Source organism: Zea mays, chromosome 7 (genome assembly GCF_902167145.1).
Source record: "Zea mays cultivar B73 chromosome 7, Zm-B73-REFERENCE-NAM-5.0, whole genome shotgun sequence".
NCBI lineage: Eukaryota > Viridiplantae > Streptophyta > Magnoliopsida > Poales > Poaceae > Zea > Zea mays.
The window spans coordinates 156,619,094-156,645,543 of NC_050102.1; the positions used below are offsets into that span (position 1 = coordinate 156,619,094).

Consider the following 26,450-nt stretch of genomic DNA (forward strand, 5'->3'; position numbering starts at 1 on the left):
TCTGGCTGTATGATTCTCCTCGTGGCTCCGATAGGGGGCTTCTTGACTCACAGTGATTTATGTGTGGTACTTTGGTTTGCAGCTGAGGACGTTCCTGCTCAAGCCGTTCAAGCTCATCACCGTCTTCCTCCACGAGACCAGCCACGCGCTCGCCTGCAAGCTCACCTGCGGTGATGTAAGCCATATATACCCTTACTCGTTCCAGCACTCGCTTTGGGAGGGGAAAAACAGTCCTTTATGACGCATCGACATTAGGGTACCAGTGAGCGGAAGTCCAATTAGGCTCATCACCGTATGCAGGCTTTAATTTAGAATTTAATCATTATAAGGTTTGGTGTAAATGTAAAACCAGACAATGTTTTTGGATTTTTTTCAAGTAGATAGCTTGTTTTCAACATACTGGGCTACACAACAAAATCTCAATATATATGCTGGTTAGATACGGTTAAGGTCTGTGGTCAATCGATGATACATAGAATCTTCCTCTTGACGTAACAACTCATACTTCTCCTTTACCTTCTCTATTTCTTGGTTGCACTCTGTTTGAAGTTGTGATTTCTGTCCGCAAGAAATTGTGCAGAGAAGGAAGAAATGAAAAGTCTCACGGTTAGAAAAATGCAATCTAATGTAAGGATAAAACATCCTACTACTAATTAAGAAAGCAGTGTGGGCGCTTGGCGTGGCCATGCCCCCGCCTCGCCTCTCCCTCGTCCTCCCCTCCAACAATGTCACTGCCATAGTGGACCCGTCCTACGCTCCCCTCACGTTGCCCGCCCCCACCCCAGCCACCGTCGCGCCGCCCCGTTCTCCCCATCCTCAGCACTCCGCTACACGCCCGCCGCAGCCCGACGCCCCGTGCTCGGCGACTCCCCCTCCGTCCTCTCGCCGAGGCTGCCCTCGTCCTCCCCCACACCCGCTGCGTCGCCCGAATCTGTGCTCGCGATGCCTTCACTTCCCCTCGCGCTGCCATTTCCTCTGCATCACCAGCCATGCCGCCGACTTGCCTAGGACGGAGCCCGCCCGACCAACCATGCCAGGCGCCACGCCGTCCCCTCAGCGTCGTCCTCTCCACGGTGTGGTCGGCCGTCTCGAAGCCCTCGCGTCCCCTAGCCCATGCACCCGCCTCGGATGCCCCAACTGCCCGAACGCCATGCCCCCGCCTCACCGTCCCCTCTGCGCAGCCGCGCAGTCGCGGTGCGATCGGCCGTGGAGGAGCCCTCGCGTCCCCTAACCCAACCAGCCATGGGGCCCCATCGTTTCCCCTTCCGCGCAGCCAGGGCCCCAAATTTGGCAATGCACCATTCCCCCCAACAATCGTGCTCGATCTGGCAATTGCGTGCATGATATCCGTCGCTGATTTCGAAAGCGCACGATCTACGACGCTGATTTGGAAAGTGCCTTGCCAAACGATTCCAACACAAATCCCCCAAATCGTGCACCCATCATCATTAAAAAGGTCGCAATTGCCAGACTGCTACAACCATCCTACAGCTACGGAAATCCTTCGCTCACACTCCTCCAGGTGAGTCTATATTGTGTTTACCAATTCTCTTGTGCTGTAGCCATTCATGTATTTCTCTGAGTCATACGTTTTCTCTTGTGTTGTAGCAGTTTGACTGTTTGTGGGTTTGTCTACTTAATTGTCACAATTGTTTCCAGATGATTTTTGTGTATTTACATAGATGAATTGGTTTACAAGCCGCCTGAAGTATGTATCTGTAGAACAGGTTTGGTTTGGATTATTGTGGTGCATGTGCATGCTTCTTGTCAATCCTTAGAGGCTCAGATATGGTGATTTTAATGTGGAGAGTTAACTAAGTTGCAACTCAGCTAGAGACATAGCATGTCACACAAAGTTCCTGCTGATACAATGTATTAGTTCCTGTTCACTTGTGTCTATGTGCATCCCTATAATTATCTTCTTTTCAACATACATAATCATGATCTTTCCTGTTCGAACCTTCAGCGTCGTGGAATGCATTAGTTCCTCTGATACAATGAATTATATCCTATTGCTAACTGAAACATTTTAGCTATGTTTATGTATTAGTTCATAGTGTGCTCAGTTATGATTTGCATTCTTATCTATCTACAATAATATTGTGTTATTTTATAATGCTGCAGAAATACTCTAAAAATTTATAGGGATAAATGGTTCAGTAAACACAAAAACTAATTCACTGATAAGTAATCTCAACTTAAATCAGCTGAAGTGCCACAATAATAACTATGAACCATGTATAGTGTAATGTATGGTGGGAACAATTCAATAGTTCCAAATATATGGTGTAGCATCTTGTGAACCTATAAATAAACTAGCACATGTTGCTTCAATTAATTATGGAGTGAGAGACAAGTATATACTATGGTCAGCCATCAAGTTACCCACGCTAATACAAAGAAAATGTAATATTTTCTTCTCAAAAATTGTAGCTATGTTTATGTATTACTTCATTCAGTTCTTAATCCACTACCTTTTCATTGTGATAGGTGAAGACAGTTACCTTCCCTTTGCAATCCAACCATATATAGAGATCAACGTCAAAAGGAACCTCAGGCTTTGTAAACGACTAACTTAAATCGGTGAGGTAACAACCAAATTATCTCACCATTCCAGTCGGCAAGTAGTAGTTTGTATTTCTATTTTCCTACTTCAACTTCTTTACTTTGGATACCTTGCTCCATTCCTCTATTTCCCTACTACTAATTAAGCACGTAGTGTGGGCGCCTAAGCGCTACCATGCCCCTGCCTAACGCCCTTCCCCGCGAATCCAGCGCTGTCACCGCGAATCCTGCGTCGCCCATCCCCAGTCCCCACCTCCTCTGATTCCATGCCCCATCGGTCGGCGTTGGTGCCGCCCCACGCCGTCATCTGTGCCCCCACTCCCATTAACCACTAGAACCTGCGCGTCGATGTCGCCCAATCCGCGTCGACCGAGATCTGTGCTCGTGCGCGCCCCCTCCCGCGATGCTCCCGAGATCAGACCTCTGCCCCATCCTCCTGCGCGTCCGCGTCGGTTACTGCCTGACTGGTACTACTCGTCCTGCCATATCCCGACCTCCTCCAAATCCAAATTCACCGTCGAGCTGTTGCTTCGTCGGATTATTGCTTCGATTGGTTCGCTAATGTAGCTGCTTCATCGAATTATTACTTGTTTTGATTGGTTCACTCTGTTGCTTCGTCGAATGGTTGCTTTGATTTGTTCGAGTAGGACTTTTGCAGTTAGCTATTCGGTTCGAGCGTTGCATTCCTTTGTGCTTGATTTATTCTTCTAGGATTTGGGGTTCTAAGAATTAGCCTTTGGATTATCTCTGTACGAGCATCACATTGTGCTCGATTTATTCTTCTAGGATTTAGGGGTTCTCAAATCTAATTATTACTCGTACAGAGATATCATATATATTTTAAGTATTACTTTCCTTTATTTATCGTAATGACAGAATATGGATTTTAGATGTATAATTCAGGGGTTTATTTTAAATAATCTTTCAAAATGGTAGATCTGATTAATATCGATGCAAATTCGCGGTGTTAAATTGTTTTAAGTATATGGGTTGTTTTTCTGTATGTACAGTGTGTGCACAGGGAAAAATACAGTGACTACCCTGAGTTAGATGTTTAAGGGAAATTACTGTCATACATTGCTTTTGATGTACGAAGGGTCTTTACACTAATTATGCCATGTTCATGTAAAACCTGCTTTTTGCTGTGCTGCAAATTTTGGTGGAGGTCCAGCTTTTAGATCACATGGTGATGATGGTTATGATGGTAGAACTGATGGCGCCTTTGAAGGAGGTGCAGGTGGTTGAGGAGTTGAACGTGGGCGCTCGGCGCGTCCATGCCCCCGCCTCCACCCCAGCTCGCCTCCAATCCCGCCTCCACCACATCACTGCCATATTTCCTCCACCGCACATCGCCTCCAATCCCGGATGCCCGCCGACGCCTACCACTTCTCGAGCTCCAATCCCGCTAGCCATGCCCCGCAGCAAGGGGGCGAGTGGGGGCCAGTGCTCAACCTCTGCACCGCGCAGTCGACTCACGCAAGTACAAGCCCGCGCTCAAGCTCTGCACCGCCAACGCCTACGAAATCCCGATTGCAGTGTGTGTTCTTTTTTTATAAAAATTTGCGACTCCAATGATTACAGTTACATATCCTTGAATTCTCCTCGTACATATTATTCTGTGGACTAATAAATCTCCCTTTGCTGCATTTTATTATTCAGTTCAAAAGGTTACATCCAAGTTCAAAAAATAGTGTGTCTGTTCATTCTTCTATTAGTTGTATCTTCCTACATATGTAAGTTCAGTCCTTAATTCACTACCTTTTCATTGTGATAGGTGAAGTCAATTACTTCCCTCTGCAATCCAACTATATAGAGAGATCGACGTCAAAAGGAACCTCAGACTTTGTATTCAAGTCTGCGAGGTAACAACCAAATTATTTAACAAACGCTTTTGATCCTACCTCTAATCATTGTTCTGTCTTACTTTACCGTTACGTCTTGCGCTTTTGGAAACCATGAGCATCCAAATTGTGTTTTTTAACTTGTACAAACACATCTGATCTGACAGACCTTTCTTTTTGGCTACAAGAAAAAATATGTGTTCAAATTATGTGTTGTTGTTTTATTTACTTCTACAAACCCAACCCAACTGGTTCATACAAAAACACTTAATGATATCACAAGGTTCTGTGCCTTCTTAGGTTCAAGTATCTAGACATCACTACCTATTTTCTCCATAGAATTATAAACAAAAAAGGGCTTTTCATATTACCCTCATTAAACCTGCAGATAATTATAGGCAACTGGTGTTATCTTGTAACATTGAGCTACCTGAGGTAAATAATTGTAAACACATTGATAGACTTACTGGAAACATCCAGACTTGAGGTGATCCTACACCATAGACCTTCCATCAATTAAGAAACTGCTGTATATCCTCAAGATATCTAATGTATCCTTCGTGCCCTTCGATCCCCTCTCTTTACTGGAGCGAAGTTATTTGTATTCTCTTTGTTTAGTATGTTAGAAATGTTCCAGCCACCATCATGGACCTTCACAGATTTCACTTGTTTACTCACTGGAACTTCCCTTAAACATCCAACTGGAGCAAAGCGTCCTGAATAGAGAGTATGCTTCAGAGAAAATGGGCCAACACCATTCCAGAGAAGATATGAAAAATAAATAAATTATTTTTCAGCAGATTAAGTACCAAGAAAAATACACGAACAATTCAAAAATAAAACCTGCTGGCAAATAAGAAATCCCTGCATTAGAGTTGGTGATTCCAATCACCTTCCCTAGTTCAAGTAAATTGCAGTAGCTGGCCAGGGGAACAAAATTATATATATAGTCTGTTGAAGTGAGTTGCTGCATATATAGTGTAATATTTATGAAAACGTAAATAGAGAGCTAAAATTAAATAGTCCCTTGGAGATGCTCTTATATGTCTGTTTGCATTCGCGTACTTTTTAGCTCTTATTTTTTTATGTTGGTGGATTCAAACCTACCGTTAGATGTAATGTTTATGATTATTATTATATTTGATACAAATTTGGCATTATCAAATTTATATTTTACTTATACATATAATAGTTTAAAACTATCGATCACAAGCTGGACGTTTTTTTATCACAAAGGTTGGACTGTTTGAATCTTGATTGACTTATAAGCTGGACGAACCTGATCAATACGCTTATCATTTGCCCCTCCGGTCACCCCGCTGTCGGCGAAGCTGACACGATTTCGTTTCCTGACGGACCGGGGCTCCGCTGCCGCCTCTTCGCCCCTATATGGCGGTCCCGAGGCCTCGAATCCGCGCCCTACGTCGAGGCACGCTGCTCCTCTTCCTCCTCGTCCCGCTCATCTACTCCGGTACGGATCTCTCCTTTCTTTCGTCCAGTTCCCCTCGCAATGAGAACGCCCCGTAACGATCCAATCCGCTCCAGTGTCCAGGCTGCAACCCTGGGCGCCGGAGAAGGGCGTGTGCCAGCCACCCCCAACCGCGCCTAAGCGACCTAACCATCTCGTGCTCGGTCCCGCCGCTGGACAGGGCCGCCCCGACCGGCGACCGCCTCCAGTGCCGAGGTTAATACTCTCGCTTCAGCAAGCTCCATTCATGCTGAATTTAGTGATTTTTATGGAGGCTGCTTAGATCTTTGTTCGAGACATTTCGGGCTATCTAGGTACGGAGGATTGCTTTGAAAATTCAGCAACTGTTACCAATGTCATTGTGGCAGTGGAATGTTTTGTGTTGAGGGTGCAAGTTTAACATTTGATAGTCCATGTCCAATTAATAAAGTTTTGAAAGTTAGCTCGTTTATTCATCGTGCACTGGAATCGTTTTGCTATGCCATCACACGGTAATATTTATCTTTTTGAGAGAGAAAATGATGGGGATATGATTGCATTCATTCTGCATTGTGGCTCTGCCACTGTAATATTAGATTTTGTTGAGCTGGATTTACCGCATAACAAACTTGTAAGCCTTTGTTTTTCTGTGACAAGCATAGGGAAAAATCAGTATAGAAATGTTGCTTTTTGCAAAATTAGTTCATCAGGAGCAGTAAAATAATTTCTCTAATGCATTGTTTTGAACAGAGTGTTTTAGATAATCTGGAATCTTAATGTAATGATGTTCCACTTAGACCTTAAACATTTGTTAATTTGCTTATAGTTGTTGATGATGTTCTGTAATCATAACTTGATACTGGTAGAGTGCATTCTGTCTTTCTCAAATCAGTACCTCCTTGCTGTTGGCACAATGCAACCTGGTGAATGGTGATTGAGTTCATATGACTGATGATGTTTCTCTCACATTGCTCAGGACTTAGAGCTCTGAACAAGATTGGCCTATCAAGTGAAGAGAACTATTCTGGAGAACATGTTTCTTTTGTTACTGTATTTACAACCTACAATTCTGTCTCAGCTGGAGATGGCAATGTTTCACCTGATTCTGTAACTGTTGGAAATAGTTCTTATAGCAAAATAGAAAGATCCATGACCATTCTGAACACTTTCATCAGTTTCATAAAGGTACCTCTTCCTTTTCTCTAAGTACTTGTGGATTTTGTTTACTGGTGGCAAGCTTAACACTAACATTTGGATGGCTCGAATAATTCCCTCTCTTGTGAATGATAGATTGCAAGGCACCCCATATATTTGAATTACAGTTGAATTTATAGTTCCATCCCTATGTTTATGATAGCATATCCAGCATTTCAACTGAGATGTTCCAAGTCTTCTACTATAGCATGTTGAGAGTGGAGTTACTAAGGAATTGGTACTTTCTTCCTATTATTGAGATTGTTATCCTTTTTGTGTGGTAGGAAAACATGAAAGTAATGTAATGAATGTGAATACCAACATCACTTGATGTATGAGTTCATGATCTTGTTACCTATGCTCCATAAGAATTATTTCTTTTGCATCTTATTTGAAGCTTAAAATATACAGTCTGCTACATTATTTCCATCAACAGTTATGACGTGAGTTGTTTAACACCTGATCATATCTGTAGAACCCTGCAGGTATCAATGCCAAGAAGCGATGTGATCATATTGACTGATCCTGGTTCAAAATTTTCAGTAAATCAAGGGAGTGCTACACTATTGCCTATTGAAGGAAACTATTCTCGAGGAAATTTGATGCTTCAGAGAATAAAGACATACATTGTAAGTGTATCGGCTTCATTTAGATCATTAAATTTTCTGCATATGGTCTCTCAAAATTACTTATGTGATCCATGTATTACTGCTATCATCATCTTTATGCATTACTTTGAACTGTAAGAGTTATATTTATGTATCTTATCCTCATATTTAGGGATTTCTGGAGCAAAAGCTTGTGGAATTTGATAGGACGGAGAGGTTGAATCATTTTGTTTTAACTGATTCCGATATAGCAGTGGTTGATGATCTTGGACATATATTTGAAAAAATCCACATTTTCATCTGGCTGTTACTTTTCGTAATAACAAAGGGCAACCATTGAATTCTGGGTTTGTTGCGGTAAGAGGTACCAGGGATGGCATCACTAAGTAAGTTGACAGCTATTGAATATATCGTATTATACACAGCCAGCAAACTTCAAATTAAACTCTGTTTTTTCAGAGCTGTGGAATTCTTGAAACAAGTCCTTGGAACTTACAGCTTAAGATATACTAGGTAGGTGCCCGTACGATACCACAGAACATAAATCTCGATTTGTATATCAGCTATGCTTCCTGTGAAGCAAGGAAGCGAACGCAAGCCAGCCTTTTGTATTAGTGCATTATGTTCAGTTCTTACTTGATCATCCTGTGTTCTCGTGTGTGCCATGGCCGAGTGGCAAGCTCAACACTGGTATTGTTGTCTTGTCTCAAATGAAGTCCGCTTCCACAAGTTAATCGGAAATCTTCATGGGTAATAGCTGTGTCAGATTCTTCCGCGCATAGGACAAGTAATGCAAGTGATAACTGTGTCAGTTTACCCCCATTTTCTTGGGCATCACTTGTCTCAAATGAAGTCCATTAGAGGTTAACAATTTATATTCCGTGGCATCACACGGACACCTACCTAATAATATCAAAAGTAAGTAAAGCCGCACCTACGGCGGCTACGTCTACGCAAGCCGTCGTCTTCTTTTAGCGAACCAAAAGATGGCTCAAACCCGTGTTGCAAACCTATAAAACCGCGCAAGAACTCGCGAGCTTCGCACTCAAATGATCCGTCCGTTCTACCGACCAATCCCGCCTCCCCCGCCCACGGCCGCGCCTGGAGCGGCGGGCCGCGCGCGGCCACCCTCGCGGCCTCGCCGTCTCGACGCCACCGCTGGGAGCGCGATGCCCACCCGCGCACCGTGCGCACCCTCCCCCACGTGTCCCCCCTGCCGCCCGAGGGCCCCGCCTGTCACCCACCGTCCCCGGGGTGGGCAGCCGAAAGCGACGCGTGAAGCGCTCTGCCCTGCCTGCTGCCCTCAGCGCTCGCCTCTCGTCACGCGCCCCCTCCACAACCCCCGATGCGATGGGTGCCCCTGCCCCTCGATAGCCGCGCCGCTCTCCTGCCCCCGTTCCCCATTTGCATCCTCGTCCACCTCCCTGCCCTAGCACCGTCCTCCCCTATTCGACCCAACGCCGCCGCCGCCTCCGCCGCCGCATAGGCCTCGCCGCGGCCTCTGCTCCGCCCCGCGGCCTCCGGAGGTTCTACTCGCGCGCGATCCGCCGCTGCGTCCGTTGCTCCGCCATCGATTCGGTGGCGCGTGGAGGTGAGATGGATCTCTACAGCGCGATTTGGCGCCACTTTTGGGTGGGTTTATGGGGGTTTTGTGTGGAATTTGGTTGTGAAATGGTTTCGCCGGCTGATGGAATTTGGGGTTAGGGATTTGGGCGTCGGTGGTGGCTGTATGAGCATGTGAAGCTAGTTACAGGCGGCAAGCTGCTTTTTCAAGCTCTGATGCTTCTGCCGACAGGGTTGACAGGCTCCAGTTGGGAGTTAAGTCTATTTGCCTGTCTTTGCACTCTGTTTCTTCTGCACTTGGGTAAAAAATGTTGTGAACTCCAAAATTAGGGAGATTCGGCTCAGAGGTGAAGATTAGGGTGGGTGTCCGGTGTGAAGTACCAGTGGACTTTTGATGCTCTCTGTTGTGATGATCTGTTTCCAGTGATAGCTATATCGTGCGCTAGGTTATTGTTATGACAGTTTATTATATGGGCTTTTAGAGAGCAGCAAGATAAGGAAAGTTTGTGGTAACTGCTTAAGTATTGTTTCATTAGGTGAGTAATGCTAGCTAGCTGTGCAAAACTCATCAGTAAGGAAGGTTTACACTTTACAATGATCTTCCTTAATGGGTTTTGGCTATTTACTGTGTTCTGCCTTTGTATGTAAAGTTCCAATTTGGGTGTGTTATATTAACAATTTTTTATAAGAAACAACCAACAAGTTCTGGCTAATCTCGTGTCTGTCGTTTAGCTTTCACACAGGTTTATTTCCTATGCTATGGAATTTTGTTCATTTAAAGCTACTATGTAGATTCTAGTTTGTTATGTTTGCATTCGCTCTTCCACAACAATATTCTTCAAGGAGAAAAAAAGGAACTTTTGATTGAACCAACAGCCAAAGTAAGATGAACATTTTTTTTTGCAATATGTGCCTTTCTTTGTTTGGGACCTTGAGTAGAAGTGTTCATTGACATCTTAGTTATGTTATGCCTCAAAATGTCTGCAGCTCTGATGCATCAGCACTCCGGAGTGTTCTTATACTTGATTAAACTACACTTAATCTCTCTTGAGATCTGACTCTGGCCTTGTGATTGCACATGTATTAGATAAATTACAATACACAACAGTTAGTTTATCTATTACACATCTCTTTTGAGTGGGAGTACTGATGAAAAAACATGTTTCTCATTATGATTGCAGTATGTCTCTGGTGCAAGAGTGCTGAAGATGAAGGAGAGGAGCTCTTTATGCGAAAGTGCAGCCGATGGAAACTGGGGTTTGAAATATAAAAGGAAAAGAAGCAAGTTAACAGTTAGCCCATCTAATGAGAATGAGGCTACCTCACCAACATCTGACTCTCGAATGAGCCATGGTTCCACCAAAAAGAAGTTGAAGCATGACAATAACATTTCTCCATCAGCCAAGAAGATAAGAGGGCACGATGGGGTGAATATCCTGCCAAATAACTTTTCATAGTGCATCGTAGTCTTTTGTGTAGATATTATTTGTGGTCTTTTTGATATGATGACATTTCTGATTAATGTACTGTTTAAACCTTTATGTGCCGCACAATTATAATACAAGCAGAAGGCTTAAACAGTGATTTAATAATGTAGCCATCATAGAAAAGACGTTTTTTCACGCACACATAGTATTGTTTTTGTTAGGTGTCAGGAATATTTTTTATACAAGTTAGCAAGCCAAGTGAAAGGGAGCTTACATGTTTTATTAACATTTGAACTCTTTCACAGCTGAAATAGTCTATCAGACCCATGTACGCGAGATCTGACTGAGCCTTGAGCAACTATGGTGCTATTTGTTTCAATGTACATGCCTGCAACTATACTGAACTGACACATCTAAGTAAATTATGATACATGGTTGTGGGAACTTCTTAGCAACTACAACTTGAAAAATTTTCTAAGCAATTACATCTTTCTCCAATTATCAAACAAGAACTATAGTACTTTTGTAAAAAAAATGAGGTTTATACACTACCTGTTTATGAATTGCTTTGTATATGACCTCTGTTGCGGTTTTCAGATCTGCTTATGCACTTTACTTTTGTTCTTTCAGTATTTTTTCGAGTGCGTAGAATGTGATCTTGGTGGCAATTTGCTATGTTGTGATAGCTGTCCTCGTGTTTACCACTTGGAATGCCTCAATCCTCCTCTTAAGGTTTGTATTGGGCCCTCACGTTTGGTTCAGAAGTTACAAATTTTCATTTATAATGATCAGAATTTTAATCATTGCCTTCTGTCCCCAATCTAGCGTGCACCCCCTGGGAAGTGGCAATGTCCAAGATGCCGTCCGAAAAAAGTTAGCTTGAAGCTGTTAGGTAATGCAGATGTTGACACTTCTAAACGTGAAAAAAGTACAAGGACATATGCAAGTACGGCATCAGATAGTCCACCTTCGCATACAAAAGTCTCCTTTAAGACCAGGAACTCCACACAAGACAAAACTGGATTAAACGAACAAGGAAAAGAGTCATCTGGTGGCACAATGAATGGGGGTGAAACCAGTACGAAGAATAATGAAGTTGAGAAAAAGAAGACACTGATATTACATTTGAAGAAGCGTTCAACCAAGGAATTGTCAGAGAACACTAAACCCTCGAAGTCAGAATTTGTTGAACTTTCAGAAGAGAAAATTGTAAAACATGGAAGTGTTTTGAAACTCAAGAAACATCCACATCGTATGGACTTGTCTCCAAGTAAATCTAAAACCAGGAGGCAAAGTAGCCAGAGAGAGAGTAAAAGATCTGGCACAAAAAAGATTAAATATTCCATGTCTGATGATGACAGTGTTTCCTCATCAGAACCATCGACATCTCTTGATAACAGTGAATCACCACCAAAAAGAAAACACTCAGATGGAAAAGCACCTTCATCCAGTACCAAGAAAGGGAAAAAGAAAGTGAAATTTGTTGAGAAAAAGCACTCTGAGGTATTGAAGCTAACACTTCGCTATGTTCAAATATTCATCGAGTAAATAAAATTTTGGAAAAAGTCCAAATTACTCCTTCCAAGTTTGGCATATGTTCAGATAACCCCCTAAAAAGTAACATTTGGTGTAATTCACTCCCTCCAACTATTTCAGTTGGTCTAGTTTATCCCTTAACATGATTTGTTATTTTTGTTTCTCCAGCTATAAATTGAGTTTTAATATCGAATTTTGCGAGGTAATAAAGGACGCCAAAAGTTTATGTTAGAAAAATATGTTATATTTTCGTCACTATTTGGATATCTTAGGAAATATATTTATAAATTAACACTAGGAATGCAATATCATGCAAAATATAATGATGAAAAATTAACAATGTATTTTCTACGACAAAATTTGATGTCCTCTATCACCTCACAAAATTTGGAACTAAAACACAATTTGTACATAGTGAAACAAAATAGAATTTTTTAAGGTGTAAATTGGACCAACTTAAACATGGAGTAAATTGAACCATATGTTAGTTTAGGGTTATCTGGACATAGATCAAACTTGAGGGAAGTAATCTGGATTTTATGTTATTTGCTCGGAAGTGCTCCATATTAATTTGTTTCTTACTGGTGATTTGATGGACCAATTAGTATGTCAGTTGTTCACGTTGATCTGCACCATTTAATGCAGTGCTATCACTGCTATGTTTTTAATTATCTACATGTTTTTTTCTTCTCATTGAGATTGACAAGGAGGGCAGACCTGATGTAGTGGTGATGTCTCACTGAGTCAGTAGGTCACGGGTTTGAAGTGTTAGACTATTTATGGGCCTAGAGCTCAACCCATGTAACTCCGGTATATGTAATGCTCAGCCCACTCAATGATTTAGGAAGGCTTGCCTCGGTTTATCCATTTCCCAGTCCCCACTCATGTGGGAGCCTCCGGCACTAGGTCTGCCTGCCCTATCGAAATTGACAATTTCCCTGATATGATTATTTAAGATTCTTTTTTGGTCAGTTGTAACTCGTTTTAAATAAATAAATAGAATTACTTAGGATGCATGCAGATTCCAAAATTTGATAATGAAGACATGAACTAACATTTTATTTTGGTAAATATACCATATAATGCTTTCTGGTCACCTTTTGTACATCCTGAACATAAAGTTGGTTTGATCTTGTTTTTTCTTTCCTTTATCCTTCTGCCATCATATATCTTAGTCCACGCCACACTTCTTTTGTTCTTGTCTCTGGTTGCTAGTGTGATAGCATGATTAGCCATCTGTCAACCCCTGTTTATTATTGTATACCCTTAACAATTGCAATTTGCAATTCGTTCAAGTTTCATCACAAGATGAATACCTGATCTGAAGCTGCTCTCTTATCAAATGTCCTAGCACAGTAATTGTGCAACACAAATATGCCCAAATGATGCTCATGTACCTGCAAACATGTTGCAGGAGCAGGGCGTGGTAGGTGACAAAATGATGACTACCCAGGAGGATCAGCAGGTTGGTTGTGACAGTTATCAATTATATCAATTACTGTTTGTGCAGTTCACACTAATATATATACATCGCATCTTCATACAAGCATTCTTAGCCTTTCATCTGTTTTGTCCTATCATTTGTGTTATTCTCATCTGATTATCATTATACGGTGGCCTTTGCTTAGGTCGATCGCATCCTAGGCTGCCGGCTTCAGATGAGCCAAATCAACCCGCCGTCCCATGCTTCATTGGAGCAGTTTGAATCAGCTAATCTCCAGGTGGATGGTATGGTTCTTCCACATGCTTCCGCTGGCATTCCTAATAGGCCTCATGATGGAACAGAGTCTTCTAGAAATGGTACAATTGAGGATATATGTGCTGATGAATCAGCCAATCATAGTGGTCACAATTTAGAAATGCGAAAGGATACGGACAGTAAATCCCATGAAAAGGAGTCACATAAGCGAGAACAAGTCAAGAAGATATTATCAGTATGTTCTGGTGATGAGACCAATATAATGAAAGATGATCAAGTAGTCAGAGAAAATGTTTCAGCTTCCAAAAAAGGTGAAGATGAGACATCTGATTTGCCAGCAGAAAAGGATGATACCATACTTCCAGTCACCAGAGCTTGTACAATGATCAGGACCAATCAAGATCATACAGATGAAAGTAAACAGCATGGGAAAATAGAACAAATAACAAATAAGGACTACAATGATGCTGGATATGAGTTCTTGATCAAATGGGTTGGAAAATCAAATATTCACAACAGTTGGGTTTCTGAATCCGAGGTAAAAATATTAGCAAAAAGGAAACTAGAAAACTACAAAGCGAAGTATGGAATGAGTTTGATAAACATTTGCAAGGAACAGTGGTGCCAGCCACAGCGAGTTATTGGTCTTCGTGCTTCTGTAGATGAAGTGGAAGAGGTTTTAATCAAATGGTGTGGTCTTCCTTATGATGAATGCACTTGGGAAAGATCAGATGAACCTACCCTGATGAAATATAGCCATTTGGTCACTCAGTTCAAGAATTTTGAATGCCAGGCTTTGGATAAAGATGTGGTAAAAGATTATGCAAATGCAAGGAACCGACATGAGCTTAATGTGTTAGTTGATCAGCCAAAAGAACTTCAGGGCGGCATGCTCTTCCCTCATCAATTGGAAGCGTTGAACTGGCTGCGGAAATGCTGGTACAAGTCAAAAAATGTTATCCTTGCTGATGAGATGGGTCTTGGAAAGACAGTGTCAGCTTGTGCTTTTCTATCATCCCTATATTGTGAATTTAAGATTAATTTGCCATGTCTTGTCTTGGTTCCTCTTTCTACAATGCCCAATTGGATGGCTGAATTTTCATCTTGGGCTCCTCATTTAAATGTTGTGGAGTATCATGGTTCTGCAAGGTCAAGATCTATCATTCGCCAGTATGAGTGGCATGCGGGCGATGCAAGCCAGATTGGCAAAACAAAGAGATCGTACAAATTCAATGTTTTGCTTACCACTTATGAAATGGTGCTTGTTGATGCTGCATATCTTCGTTCTGTCTCATGGGAAGTTCTTATAGTTGATGAGGGACATCGCCTGAAGAATTCTAGCAGCAAACTCTTTAGTTTACTTAATTCATTCTCATTTCAGCACAGAGTTTTGTTGACTGGAACTCCCTTACAGAACAACATTGGTGAAATGTATAACTTATTGAACTTCTTACAGCCTACTTCTTTTCCTTCTCTATCATCATTTGAGGAGAAGTTTAATGACCTTACAACAGCAGAAAAAGTAGAGGAGCTGAAGAAACTTGTAGCTCCTCATATGCTTCGGAGATTGAAAAAAGATGCAATGCAAAATATCCCCCCAAAGATAGAGCGAATGGTACCTGTTGAATTGACATCAATCCAGGCTGAATACTACCGTGCTATGCTTACAAAGAACTATCAAGTACTGCGCAACATTGGAAAAGGTGGTGCACACCAGTCTTTATTGAACATAGTAATGCAGCTTCGGAAAGTCTGCAACCATCCCTATCTTATTCCTGGAACTGAACCTGAATCTGGTTCACCTGAGTTTCTGCATGAAATGCGCATAAAAGCCTCAGCAAAGCTAACTTTGTTGCATTTGATGCTAAAAATATTACACAAGGAAGGCCATCGTGTTCTTATTTTCTCTCAGATGACAAAACTTCTTGACATCCTTGAAGATTATCTGACTTTAGAATTTGGCCCTAAAACATTTGAAAGAGTTGATGGCTCAGTATCTGTGGCGGAGCGCCAGGCAGCGATTGTTCGCTTTAATCAGGATAAGACACGTTTTGTTTTCTTGCTGTCTACACGGTCATGTGGACTTGGTATTAATTTGGCAACTGCAGATACTGTTATCATATATGATTCGGATTTCAACCCACATGCTGATATACAGGCGATGAACAGGGCACACAGAATTGGACAATCGAACAGACTTCTGGTTTACAGGCTTGTAGTACGTGCTAGTGTTGAAGAGCGTATCTTGCAATTAGCCAAGAAGAAATTGATGCTTGATCAACTTTTCGTTAACAAATCAGAATCACAGAAAGAAGTGGAAGATATCATTCGCTGGGGTACAGAGGAACTCTTTGGAAATAGTGACAGTGTGGATGGTAAAGATAACAGTGAAGTCCCAGGTCCTGTTGCTGATGTTGAATTTAAGCATAGAAGAAAAACTGGTGGCCTAGGTGATGTTTATGAGGACAAATGTATTGGTGGTTCTACCAAACTTGTTTGGGATGAAAATGCTATTTTGAAGCTTCTTGATAGATCAAACCTTCCATCATCAATGGCTGAAAGCACTGACGGGGATTTGGACAATGATATGCTTGGTACTGTGAAGGTAATTTGATCAGTATGCCTATTCCGACAAATGGTGATTATTTATTAGTTTCTCTTGGTAAATTATGATATCAGAATTTTGTTCTTATCCTTGTGTCTTGGTAAATTATATATTCTCTTGTCAATATTATGTTACAAAGTCTGTGCACTAAAATTTGAATCTTCAAATTTTTACCACATGAATTAGTACTAAAAAAAAACTCGGCTGGTAGGGGAAAGACCACCCCCACGGTATTATATTAAGAAGAAGCTCAATCAGAGCCGAACCGAGAAAGGTCACGAAAGCTGGCCCCCGTGCAACACGAGGGTCCGCCCCTGTAGGCCAGATATTTACTCGTGCTTTGAGCCCTCCCAGGCTCCCAGCCCCTACACAAGGATCCACCCCCATAGGTCAGTCCATCTCATGTGCACACAACCAGGGGAACCAGCGAGTGACCTTTTTTAACCTCAGCCTGAAATTCGCTCTCACTGGAAATTCGCTCTCACTGGGATTCGAACTCAGGACCTAAGAAGTGCTATTCAGACCACCTAACCAATTCGGCTAGAGGCCCTTTCGCACATGAATTAGTACTCCCTGCATCCCAGGTAAGTTGTTTCGATAGGCACATAGCTTTTGCTATGAGCCTAGATGTATGTTATGTCTAGATACATAGTAAAAACCATGTATCTAGAAAAGCACAAAAGACTTACAGTTTGGAACACAAGGACTGAAGGAGTACATGTTTACATTTTGTGGACCCCTATGTGCTGCCTAGGTGCTAGGAAACACCATCCCAGTAGCTGATTTATCCTGCCCAGGCACCTGTCTAAACCTACCTAGTCACTAATTAGATGCTAGGTTGCCACCTGGATCCTAGTGGATCACCTCTGCTATCCTTTTGTTTTTGTATATGGTGATCTAGGTTTTACTTTATGTTATTCATAGTTTCTCATTGGAAATCTTTCTAACACTTTTTTCTTTACTTCCCTCTGTTAAACAGTCAATAGATTGGAACGATGAGCTCAATGACGACCCTGGTACCAATGAGGATACTGCACCTATTGACAATGATGGTAGCGAGCAGGCATCTGAATCAAAGCAAGGTGCTACCAATCGTTCAGAAGAAAATGAATGGGATAAACTTTTGCGTGTCAGGTACTCTGCAATACTGTATAAACTTGTATCTTTTTGTCTAACAATCCCATCGTTGACTTCTGAGGGTTAAGTAGGTGAGATGTGATGGTACTAATGATGTACCTAAAAAACTTCCCTCATTTTTTAAAAGTATAATCGCCAGAAAGAAAAGCAAATGGAAGAAAGAATACTCAACACTACCATGTAGAATCACTAATTTAAAATTGTGGTTTATCAACTTTTATGCTTTGTGCCATTACAATGGAGCCAAAGTTATTAGGGGAGAAATGTACATGCATGCACCATTCTTGATTTGTACGGTGGACACAGTTGTGCTGAATAGTGAATAGACATAATTTGGTTCCCACATGGGCATCAAGATCTCATTTGAACCTAGGAAATCACAGTGAGAATCTATCTACTTAAACATAGTTTGGTGACACGAGGAAAGACCTGGGTTCCTCTATATTGGATAATTGATCTGCTTGCTTCGTACTCTTTGTCTCTTTCTCTCTTTGGACCTTGAGGAATACTATGGTAATAATAATGTTATTCAGATGGGAGCAATATCAAATAGAGGAGGAGGCATGTCTTGGTCGAGGCAAACGTTTAAGGAAGGCTGTTTCTTACAGAGAGACATTCGCAACACTTCCTAACGAAGCTTTAAGTGAGGTATTTTCCTGTTGGACTGACCTTTTTGTGCACATTTCTCACTTTTTATCAGGAAGCATTGGTGATTCATTTACTGTTGCTACTAACTACTTCCATTCCAAGTTGTAATATATTCTGACGTTTTTGCTTTTCTATATAATAGCTTTTGCTATGCACTTTAGATATACACTATGTTGATAGTCTTCGTCGTTACCCGCTTTTCCAGCCTGTGTGCTGATGACAGGGCCTCTGGCCTGTATTGGAAGAAGTTTAAGTAGTTGTTGTTGGGTTGTTTTTTGCTGGCAAACTTATTTTTGGTGTCTTGCGCTCCTGCTTGATGGGTTCAGTAGGCTAGTGCTGGCTGATCGCCTGATCCTTGAGTGATCACTGATCAGAGGCATGCACATAGGGAAGTTGATGGTGGGAGGTTCGATCTGTGCACATTGGAACTTTGTAATTTCGTTGCTGAGGTAATTAAATTCGGTTTTGCTGTGTTGAAAAAAAAGATATGTTTAGATACATAGTAAAAACAATGTATCTCGAAAAGTCAGAACGTCTTAACAATTTGGAACTGAGGGAGTACATGAAAACTAATAAAATTTTCATAGGTTTGTCCTAGATACTGAACACACCCTCTGTTTTCAAATATATGGCACTTTTGACCAGGTAAATCTACCAAGGAAACCATATTGTCTCTGAGCTTAAATGTGACAAAAGTACCCTCTAATAGTATCACACTCTCAAATATGGTGGCATCCCTTTGGTTGCATAGTAAAGTCATTTAGGCTATGTCATCTTCTCTGAGAAGTATGTGTTGCTGTACAATTTTGAGGCTCATCTCACTCCATATAAATATATAATGCTGATTTGGTGCCCCCAATGTTTTAAAAAATCATGTATAGTACACATAAAGTTAATTATAGTTGCAACAATTCAGTATGAAATTCATCCTAAATGTCAAGAGTCAAGACAACAAATAGACAAGCAACCAACTGGCACTGTTCATCTTGTGCTGACAGTGACACGTCTTTTTGAAACATCAAAGATGAATTTCAAACTGAATTATTGCGGTAATCTTAACTCTAGGTCTACTGCATCCATGATTTTTGAAACATTGCAGCATGATATTTAGCTAAAGAGAACACCATCACCCCTGGGCCCTGGGCGCCATGTAATCTTCTTCATAATGACTGTTGTGACTAATATGTGTACATTGAATGGGAATATGTGAGGAACGAAATCACAAAGTTCCAATGGGGATACCTCTTACTATTAGGGAACCAACCAAGACTGACCTGCTGCATTTGATTGATAAAATAGCCGCTTGCCTCCCAAAATGGAAGGCTTCTCTCATGAGCCGAGCCGGTCGGCTTGTGATGGTCTGTGCTGTTTTTTCTGCCATCCCTATCCATGTTATGCTAGCTCTGGATCTCCTCAAATGGGTGATCAAAGCTATTGATAAGCTGCGACGGGGCTTCTTGTGGGCAGGTATTCAAAATGCTAATGGAGGCGATTGCCTTGTGTCTTGGGAGAAGGTTCAAAGGCCGTTGCAGTATTGTGGTCTGGGGGTTCTCAACCTTGAAAAAATGGGATGGGTCTTATGCATCCGATGGCTTTGGCTACAAAAAACAGATTCTTCTCGACCTTGGGAAGGGCTGCCCATTCAGGTTCCCTATAAGGCCCAAGCTCTCTTTCATGTGGCAGTGGAAACAAAGGCTGGAAATGGTGTTGATACCAAATTCTGGACTGACCGGTGGCTGCACGGTAGCACTGTGGGAGAACTGGCCCCTAATCTTTTTCAGTTAATTCCTAAGAGAGCAAGAAGACAACGCTCTGTTTCTCAAGCTCTATCTAACAGGCGTTGGGTTACTGACATCCAGGGCGCCCTCACAGTCCAGGTGATTGTCGAATACCTGAAGCTTTGGATGTTGGTGGAAGCTTTTACCTTGCAACCAGCCCTTCCTGATCATCAATTTTGGAAGTTCACAAGTTCAGGACAGTATTCTAGTAAATCTGCTTATAACACCTTTTTTCTTGGGCTCTGTTATGTTTGCACCTTGGAAAAAGACTTGGAAAACTTGGGCACCTGTCCGGTGCAAATTCTTCATATGGCTGGCAATCAAGAACAGAGTTTGGACGGCGGATCGCTTGCTGAAACATGGGCTGCGTCATCCTAGTGTCTGTTTCCTTTGTGATCAGGAAGATGAGTCAGCTCAACACATTCCAGTGTCTTGCATCTTCTCCCGGGAGACTTGGACCAAAATCCTCTGTTCTGTTGGGCTGCAGGCCGCTGCCCAGCAAACTGAGAGAAATTTTGCTCGCTGGTGGGGATGTGCAGTCAACAAAATGCCAAAGGAGAAGAGAAAAGGATTTAATTCTCTCGTCATTCTTGTTATTGGACAATTTGGAAACATAGGAATGCGTGCGTTTTTTAGGGTCTTAGTCCTAGTGTTTCCTTGGTTTGTCAGGAAGTAGCAGAGGAGAGTGAGCTATGGTGTATGGCCAGAAACACTGCCGTCCATGAGCTGCTCGGCAGGAAGCCAAGGCTGGAAGCATGAGCAGCCCTGTGTGGTCGTTTCTTTTAGGTTTAGTGCGTGGCGCGTTTGTATCCTTTTGGTGATGTGTTGAGGGGGGCTTCTTTCCACCCCTTGGGTGTGTATCTTTTTCTTCTTAAATGAAATGACATGCAGGTCTCCTGCGTCGTTGTCGTTCGAGGGAAAAAATATTTATTGAGTGAATGTGAAATGCATTCTGGGTAGTCAGTACACAACTTGCACTGTAGTTGCAAATAGGGCATTGTCTTGTAAGTTGCTCACACATGTTACCAAATTTGGTTTCTGTGTACCGGTGCCTTGTGTTAGACTGTGTGTGTGGGCCGGCACCACTGTTGGGCTGCCGGCCCATTAGGTTTAGAGTTAAGTCTCTATATATATATATATGTACCCCCTTCTCTATGCAATACATCAATACTTCGGATTCAGGAGTCAATGTTAGAGTATAGAAGGATATGGTTAATCGAAGTCTTATGTTTTCCTATCTAGCTCACTTGGATAGCACGTGTGAATTAATTTTCCTGTGTAATATTGCACATTCCAAAGATATTTGTGTGAATTTTTACCTTTTATTTGCTGATATCCTATCATGCTTATTTTACAACTGTTTATGATATGTTGCAATGATTTGTCGATATTGCTATGTAGGACTCTGATGAGGGAGATGAACCAAAGAGAGAATATACAGCAGCTGGACTGGCCTTGAAGGAAAAATAGTATGCCCTCCTCTCCACTCCCTTCCTTGATTTATGTGATGTGTGGGATTTTGCCATATGCTAGCTTGCAAAGGTGCAATTTTCATCTTTAGGCACTGATCTGCCTCTCCTTTGGACAGTGGAAAGCTTCGAGCTAGACAAAAGGAAAGGATTGCTCAGCGACACATTATCAAGAACTATGCTGATGATAATCTTGAAGAGTTCATGACTCCATACGACTCTATTGCTAATGAACCTGCTGAAAATCCTTTGGTAATCGTAGAAGATCTAAATTCTTCACAGCTATCTGGCGCGAAACGTTTCAGTGACTCAACTGGAGAAATGAGGCAATCCTCCAAGAAATCAAAGAGATATTCTGAAATCCCTCAAGATCTTTATGCCAAAATTCCTGGTAACACAGCTTCATTCAAGCACCACTCAAAGGCCACTGATGTATTCAATCCAGGGACCCCAAATCACTTGCTACCTGTACTTGGCCTTTGTGCTCCTAATGCTGATCAGGTGAACTCATACAAAAACTCAATTTGTGCACCAAGCATAAAGGAGCGTAAAAGGGCCAGTGGTGACATTGTCAAACAACTGTCAACTCCTGCTGACCATTCTAATGTGCATAGAAACGAAGCTCAATCAGCTTCTGATAAGGCCATCTTTCCTGGTGCATCTGAGGAGGCTTTGCGAAGAATAAGTAACATGATTCCAGATAGTTATTTTCCCTTCAGTCATGTACGTCATCTTCCCTTGTTTTGCAGTCCATTTAATTGTTCATAGAACCAGTTACTTGCTTTATCATTCTTCTTTGGGACATTTGTTTCTTCACTAGTCAAAACTTTTAAGATAGTTTCTCACTTATTTGTTTATTATTTACAACATAGCTCAACTGTTGATATTTGATTTATGGGTAGCATTAATAGAGGAAATAAATCATTCTCAAGAGGTGCATACCTATTTTTTTTATTAAGTAAAGAGCAGTATTAACAAGCAGGGAAAATAACACTAGTTCTTATGTGCAGATTCCTCCTATATCAGGGAAGGGGGTTGATCCTGTTGAAAATCCTGGACCCTCCATTGCATCATTTCAAGGGAATCTGGGTCTTCCAAACTTCAGTCTGGAAGACAACGCTCCACTTAAGCATATTAAGCCTATACCTGATATATTTCCTAGCCTGTCACTGGGTGCTCATAAGGATTATATTCGTAGTTCTGTCCCAGAGTTGCCAGATGGTTCATTGCTGCCAAACTTCATGGCAGATATTACTGGTACTTCGAAGCAAAAGTCATTTATGTCTGGTCTACTTCCTGGGCTGGGTCTTAGCCCAGGGCAACCAATACATTCGGCTATGCCTGATAATCACAAGAAAGTCTTGGACAATATAATGATGCGTGCTCAGTATGCGTCAAACAAATTCTTGAAGAAGAGATCAAAACTAGATTATTGGTCAGAGGATGAACTTGATGCTCTGTGGATAGGAGTTCGTAGGCATGGAAGGGGAAATTGGGATGCTATGCTTAGAGATCCAAAGCTGAAGTTTTTGAACAACCGAACTAGTGAGGAGCTGGCCTTGAGGTGGATTTTGGAGGAGCAAAAAATTATAGATGAACCTATGTCTACATCCACCAGGCGTTCTAACTCAGCAGCATTTCCTGGAATATCTGATGCAATGATGTCTCGGGCACTGAATGAAAGTAATTTCTCTAAAATGAGGATGGAGCAGCCTAAATTGCAGTCCCACTTAACTGATATTCAGTTAGGTTCGAGTGATATCCTATCCACATTTCCTCATGTTGACGCTGCTAGTTACATTAACTCAGGGGAGGGTGGCCCATCTCAAATACCATGGCAGGATTTTAAGCATAGATCAAGTTATGCTGGAGATTTTCCTGCCGGTGCATTTGACAAGTTGGAGAAACCTGATGTTGGACCGATCCCGCCATTTATGCCAAATCCTTTCATGACTGACAGCATTGGTTCACTTCCCATAAACAGAAAAAACAATAGTTCCATCCCGCATAGTGAAATCAGGTCAAGTTCTCGTGAGAACATTCTTTCTGGTGTTTCGGATGGACAGATCAACTTGCTTCATGAGATGCAGCGTCGTCGTCGTGTGAGGTCAGGCAAAGAACCCATTGAGATGAATCTCAACCACATAGACCACTCAAATCTCCAGCTTGATAATACTAGTGACCTTGGAGGTTTAAAACCAAACAAGTTACCTCATTGGCTTCAGGAGGCTGTACGTGCTCCTTCATCTAAGCCACCTGAACGTGAGCTACCAGCAACAGTTTCGGCAATTGCTCAGTCGGTCTGCCTTCTTCTTGGAGAACAAGAACCATCAATACCTCCATTCTTGATCCCGGGAACACCTCTTTCTCGCCCAAAAGATCCAAGGATTAATTCAAAGAAGAAACTCCGCAAGGCTCAGCAATCTAACTCTCATGTAGAGCATTCAAAAATTGGATCTGGTGAGGGTGATTGTGTCACTACCCCAGCACCCCCATCCATTGAAGCTTCACCTGCACTTCCTGTCGATTGCGATGATGGTGAGCCTTCACTCAACTTGAAATCTGCATCGTTGTCATCTTCAGCTGGCAGCAAGGGGCTAGATGAATTACCTCCCACATTTAAAGAAGCAAACCAAACCGTGGATGGCTCAGAAGCTGTTGCGGCCAAGTCAGATGCTCCTGAAATTGGTTGTCAGGTACCTGGTTCCTCTCCATTACATGACAAAGGTAGTGAATCCTCGGGGTCGCCAGTGAAGGACACTCCTGACGCTGGAATCAGATTGCCAGGATCAGATAACTCAGTTATGGCATTTTCTGCACTCCCACTTGTTGATGAAGCACCTGGGACAAGCAGCAGAGCAGCTGACACGCCTGTGCCATGTGATGGCAATGAGTCGAAAGAGGATGTTCCACTAGACAACGCTGAAAGCACCAGGAAACTGGAGCCGAACGGATGAACTGGCTCCTCTTGCGAGCATGGATGCATCGCATCGAGTTTCTGCTAATACAGCCGACGAAGATGGGTGGATGAAATGATCATTAGACTCGAGCTAGTTAGCTCAACATTCCTTTCTTTTGCGTTCAGCATAACACTGGGATTTTCCCTCTCCCAATGTTTCCAGTGTTGATCTCGTGTTGTGTAATGCTTTAGTGCAGGTCTCGTTGCAGATAGGATGAAACGCAAAGGGCTAGTGGTACTTAGCAGTAGTTGGGCACTAGTCCGTCGGGGGAGCAACTCGTGGAAACCTGTATACAAGAAATGTATATTTTGCTAATATGGTGCTGGTTGGGTGTGTAGAAGGTAGACCGCTATTCGTTTATTTATGCGTATATGGTTTAGTAATTTGCCATCTGTCTAGCGGTGGCTGTAAGAGTAGACGTGATGATGATATTGCCTAGCCTTGACTCGTTGGCCTCCATGCCTAGCCGAAGAGAAGCTGTGTTCATACTGACATAACTGACATACTGAGCGACTTTTGACTGTTTTTTTTTATTTCATTAGCGGCAACGAAGCCAAGAACCATGATCTTCACTCTTTTGTCCCCACCCCCCAAAAAAAACCCCGGAACTCTCAACTATTGTTGTGCACTGTAATTTACCTCTTCAAATTAGAAAAGTGATGTTTTGGCTCCTTCAACCGTTGAATTTATTTTTCCTCTTTGGGTGTTTTTAATGCAGTTTAGTTTCACGCCACACGTCTTCGCCACATCAGCCATAAGTGTTCGCCACATCAGCCATAAGTGTGGTAAATTTGAGTTCAGGGGGTAAAACAGGATTTAAAAGAAGTTTCAGAAAATAATCTTGAAAAATACATAAATATTATTTTAAAAATACAGAATTTAAAACCCTAAAATCTGGTCTATTTTTTTTTTAAAAAAAATACATATATAGAAAAATATTTTATCCTAAAAAATATGAGACAAATTTTAGTTTTTTAACCCAGGCTTTATAGTATGGTGCATTGGTTATAATTATTTGAATCTTACATGATCTTATTTTGATGTTTATTTACTAGTATATGCTCTTGCTATATGTTATAATTAACCTACAAACGGTTCATACTACATACAATGTAAAGCAACTTCGACAATAATACAAGTGCCATGTAACCACATACTTGATCCTATAGTATGATCAGGTGGCAACTTGGCCAAGAAGAAGCGGATATGGCTGCAACCTTTTCTTGTTTGGATAGTAACTGAACAATCTAGCTACTTGATAGGTAAACATCATTTTATTGCACATGATATTTTTTGCTTCTTGTTTGTAAACATGCATATGAGTTTTGTTCGGTGAAATTTAATTTATTAGCACAAAATTGACACACGTGAATGAAGCGGAAATAAGTTAGCATAATATCACAAGCTGGTTTTGTCGTGGTTGAATGTGCTCACCTGGAGATCAACTATGAGTGGTTAAATGGTATTACTAATTACAATAAATACAATAGATCTATTAGTAAATAAACATAAATTGAGACAATATAGGGTCCAAATTATTTCAATATATGCACCATAAAATGGAGCATGTATTTTAAAATATCTGAAACTAGTTTCATATTTTTCTAAGCTAAATTAAATTCCTAAGATTAGACAATATTTTAGGTTAAATTCCATATTTTTTAAAAATAGGTAGTTTTTTTTTTAAAAAATATTTTTGTTTTATCTTTGAAAAGGCCTATTTAATCCCTCTTAGTTATCAATGTAGTCTAATTTAATGCCCACATTGGTAAGGCTTCCAAACGTTTATTGAAAAAATCTACAAAAGGAGATGCTCTTTGATGAGCTATTCCTAAAAAAAAAGAGGGAGGAGCTCATCCAAAAAAAAACAGGAGTTAAGAGCTAGAAAAAGGAGCTTATATCACTTTGTCGCTATATTTTTAACCAAACAAGAGCTCTTTTTAAAGCTTTTTCTGAAAATAAGAACGGAGTTG

The 26,450-nt window shown here is 41.6% G+C and overlaps 1 protein-coding gene and 1 pseudogene across 2 annotated transcripts; both read left to right on the top strand.

The window, feature by feature from the left end:
* Positions 1–5,795: 5,795 nt before the first annotated feature.
* Positions 5,796–8,466, top strand: LOC103633188 (uncharacterized; annotated as a pseudogene).
* A 165-nt stretch (positions 8,467–8,631) lies between these two features.
* Positions 8,632–24,942, top strand: LOC103633189 (Protein CHROMATIN REMODELING 4). Of its 2 annotated transcripts, XM_020541408.3 has the most exons (12): positions 8,915–9,246; positions 9,360–9,472; positions 10,400–10,645; positions 11,276–11,377; positions 11,471–12,148; positions 13,596–13,646; positions 13,810–16,485; positions 17,465–17,619; positions 18,156–18,270; positions 21,450–21,517; positions 21,637–22,240; positions 22,528–24,942. In XM_020541408.3, exons 3-12 carry the CDS (start codon positions 10,427–10,429, stop codon positions 24,472–24,474), a joined length of 6,615 nt encoding a protein of 2,204 aa, XP_020396997.1. In that variant the 5' UTR covers positions 8,915–9,246; positions 9,360–9,472; positions 10,400–10,426; the 3' UTR covers positions 24,475–24,942. The 2 variants fall into 2 exon arrangements, with proteins under 2 accessions (XP_008653096.1, XP_020396997.1); XM_008654874.3 differs by lacking the exon at positions 9,360–9,472 and having other exon boundaries at positions 8,632–9,246.
* Positions 24,943–26,450: the final 1,508 nt, after the last annotated feature.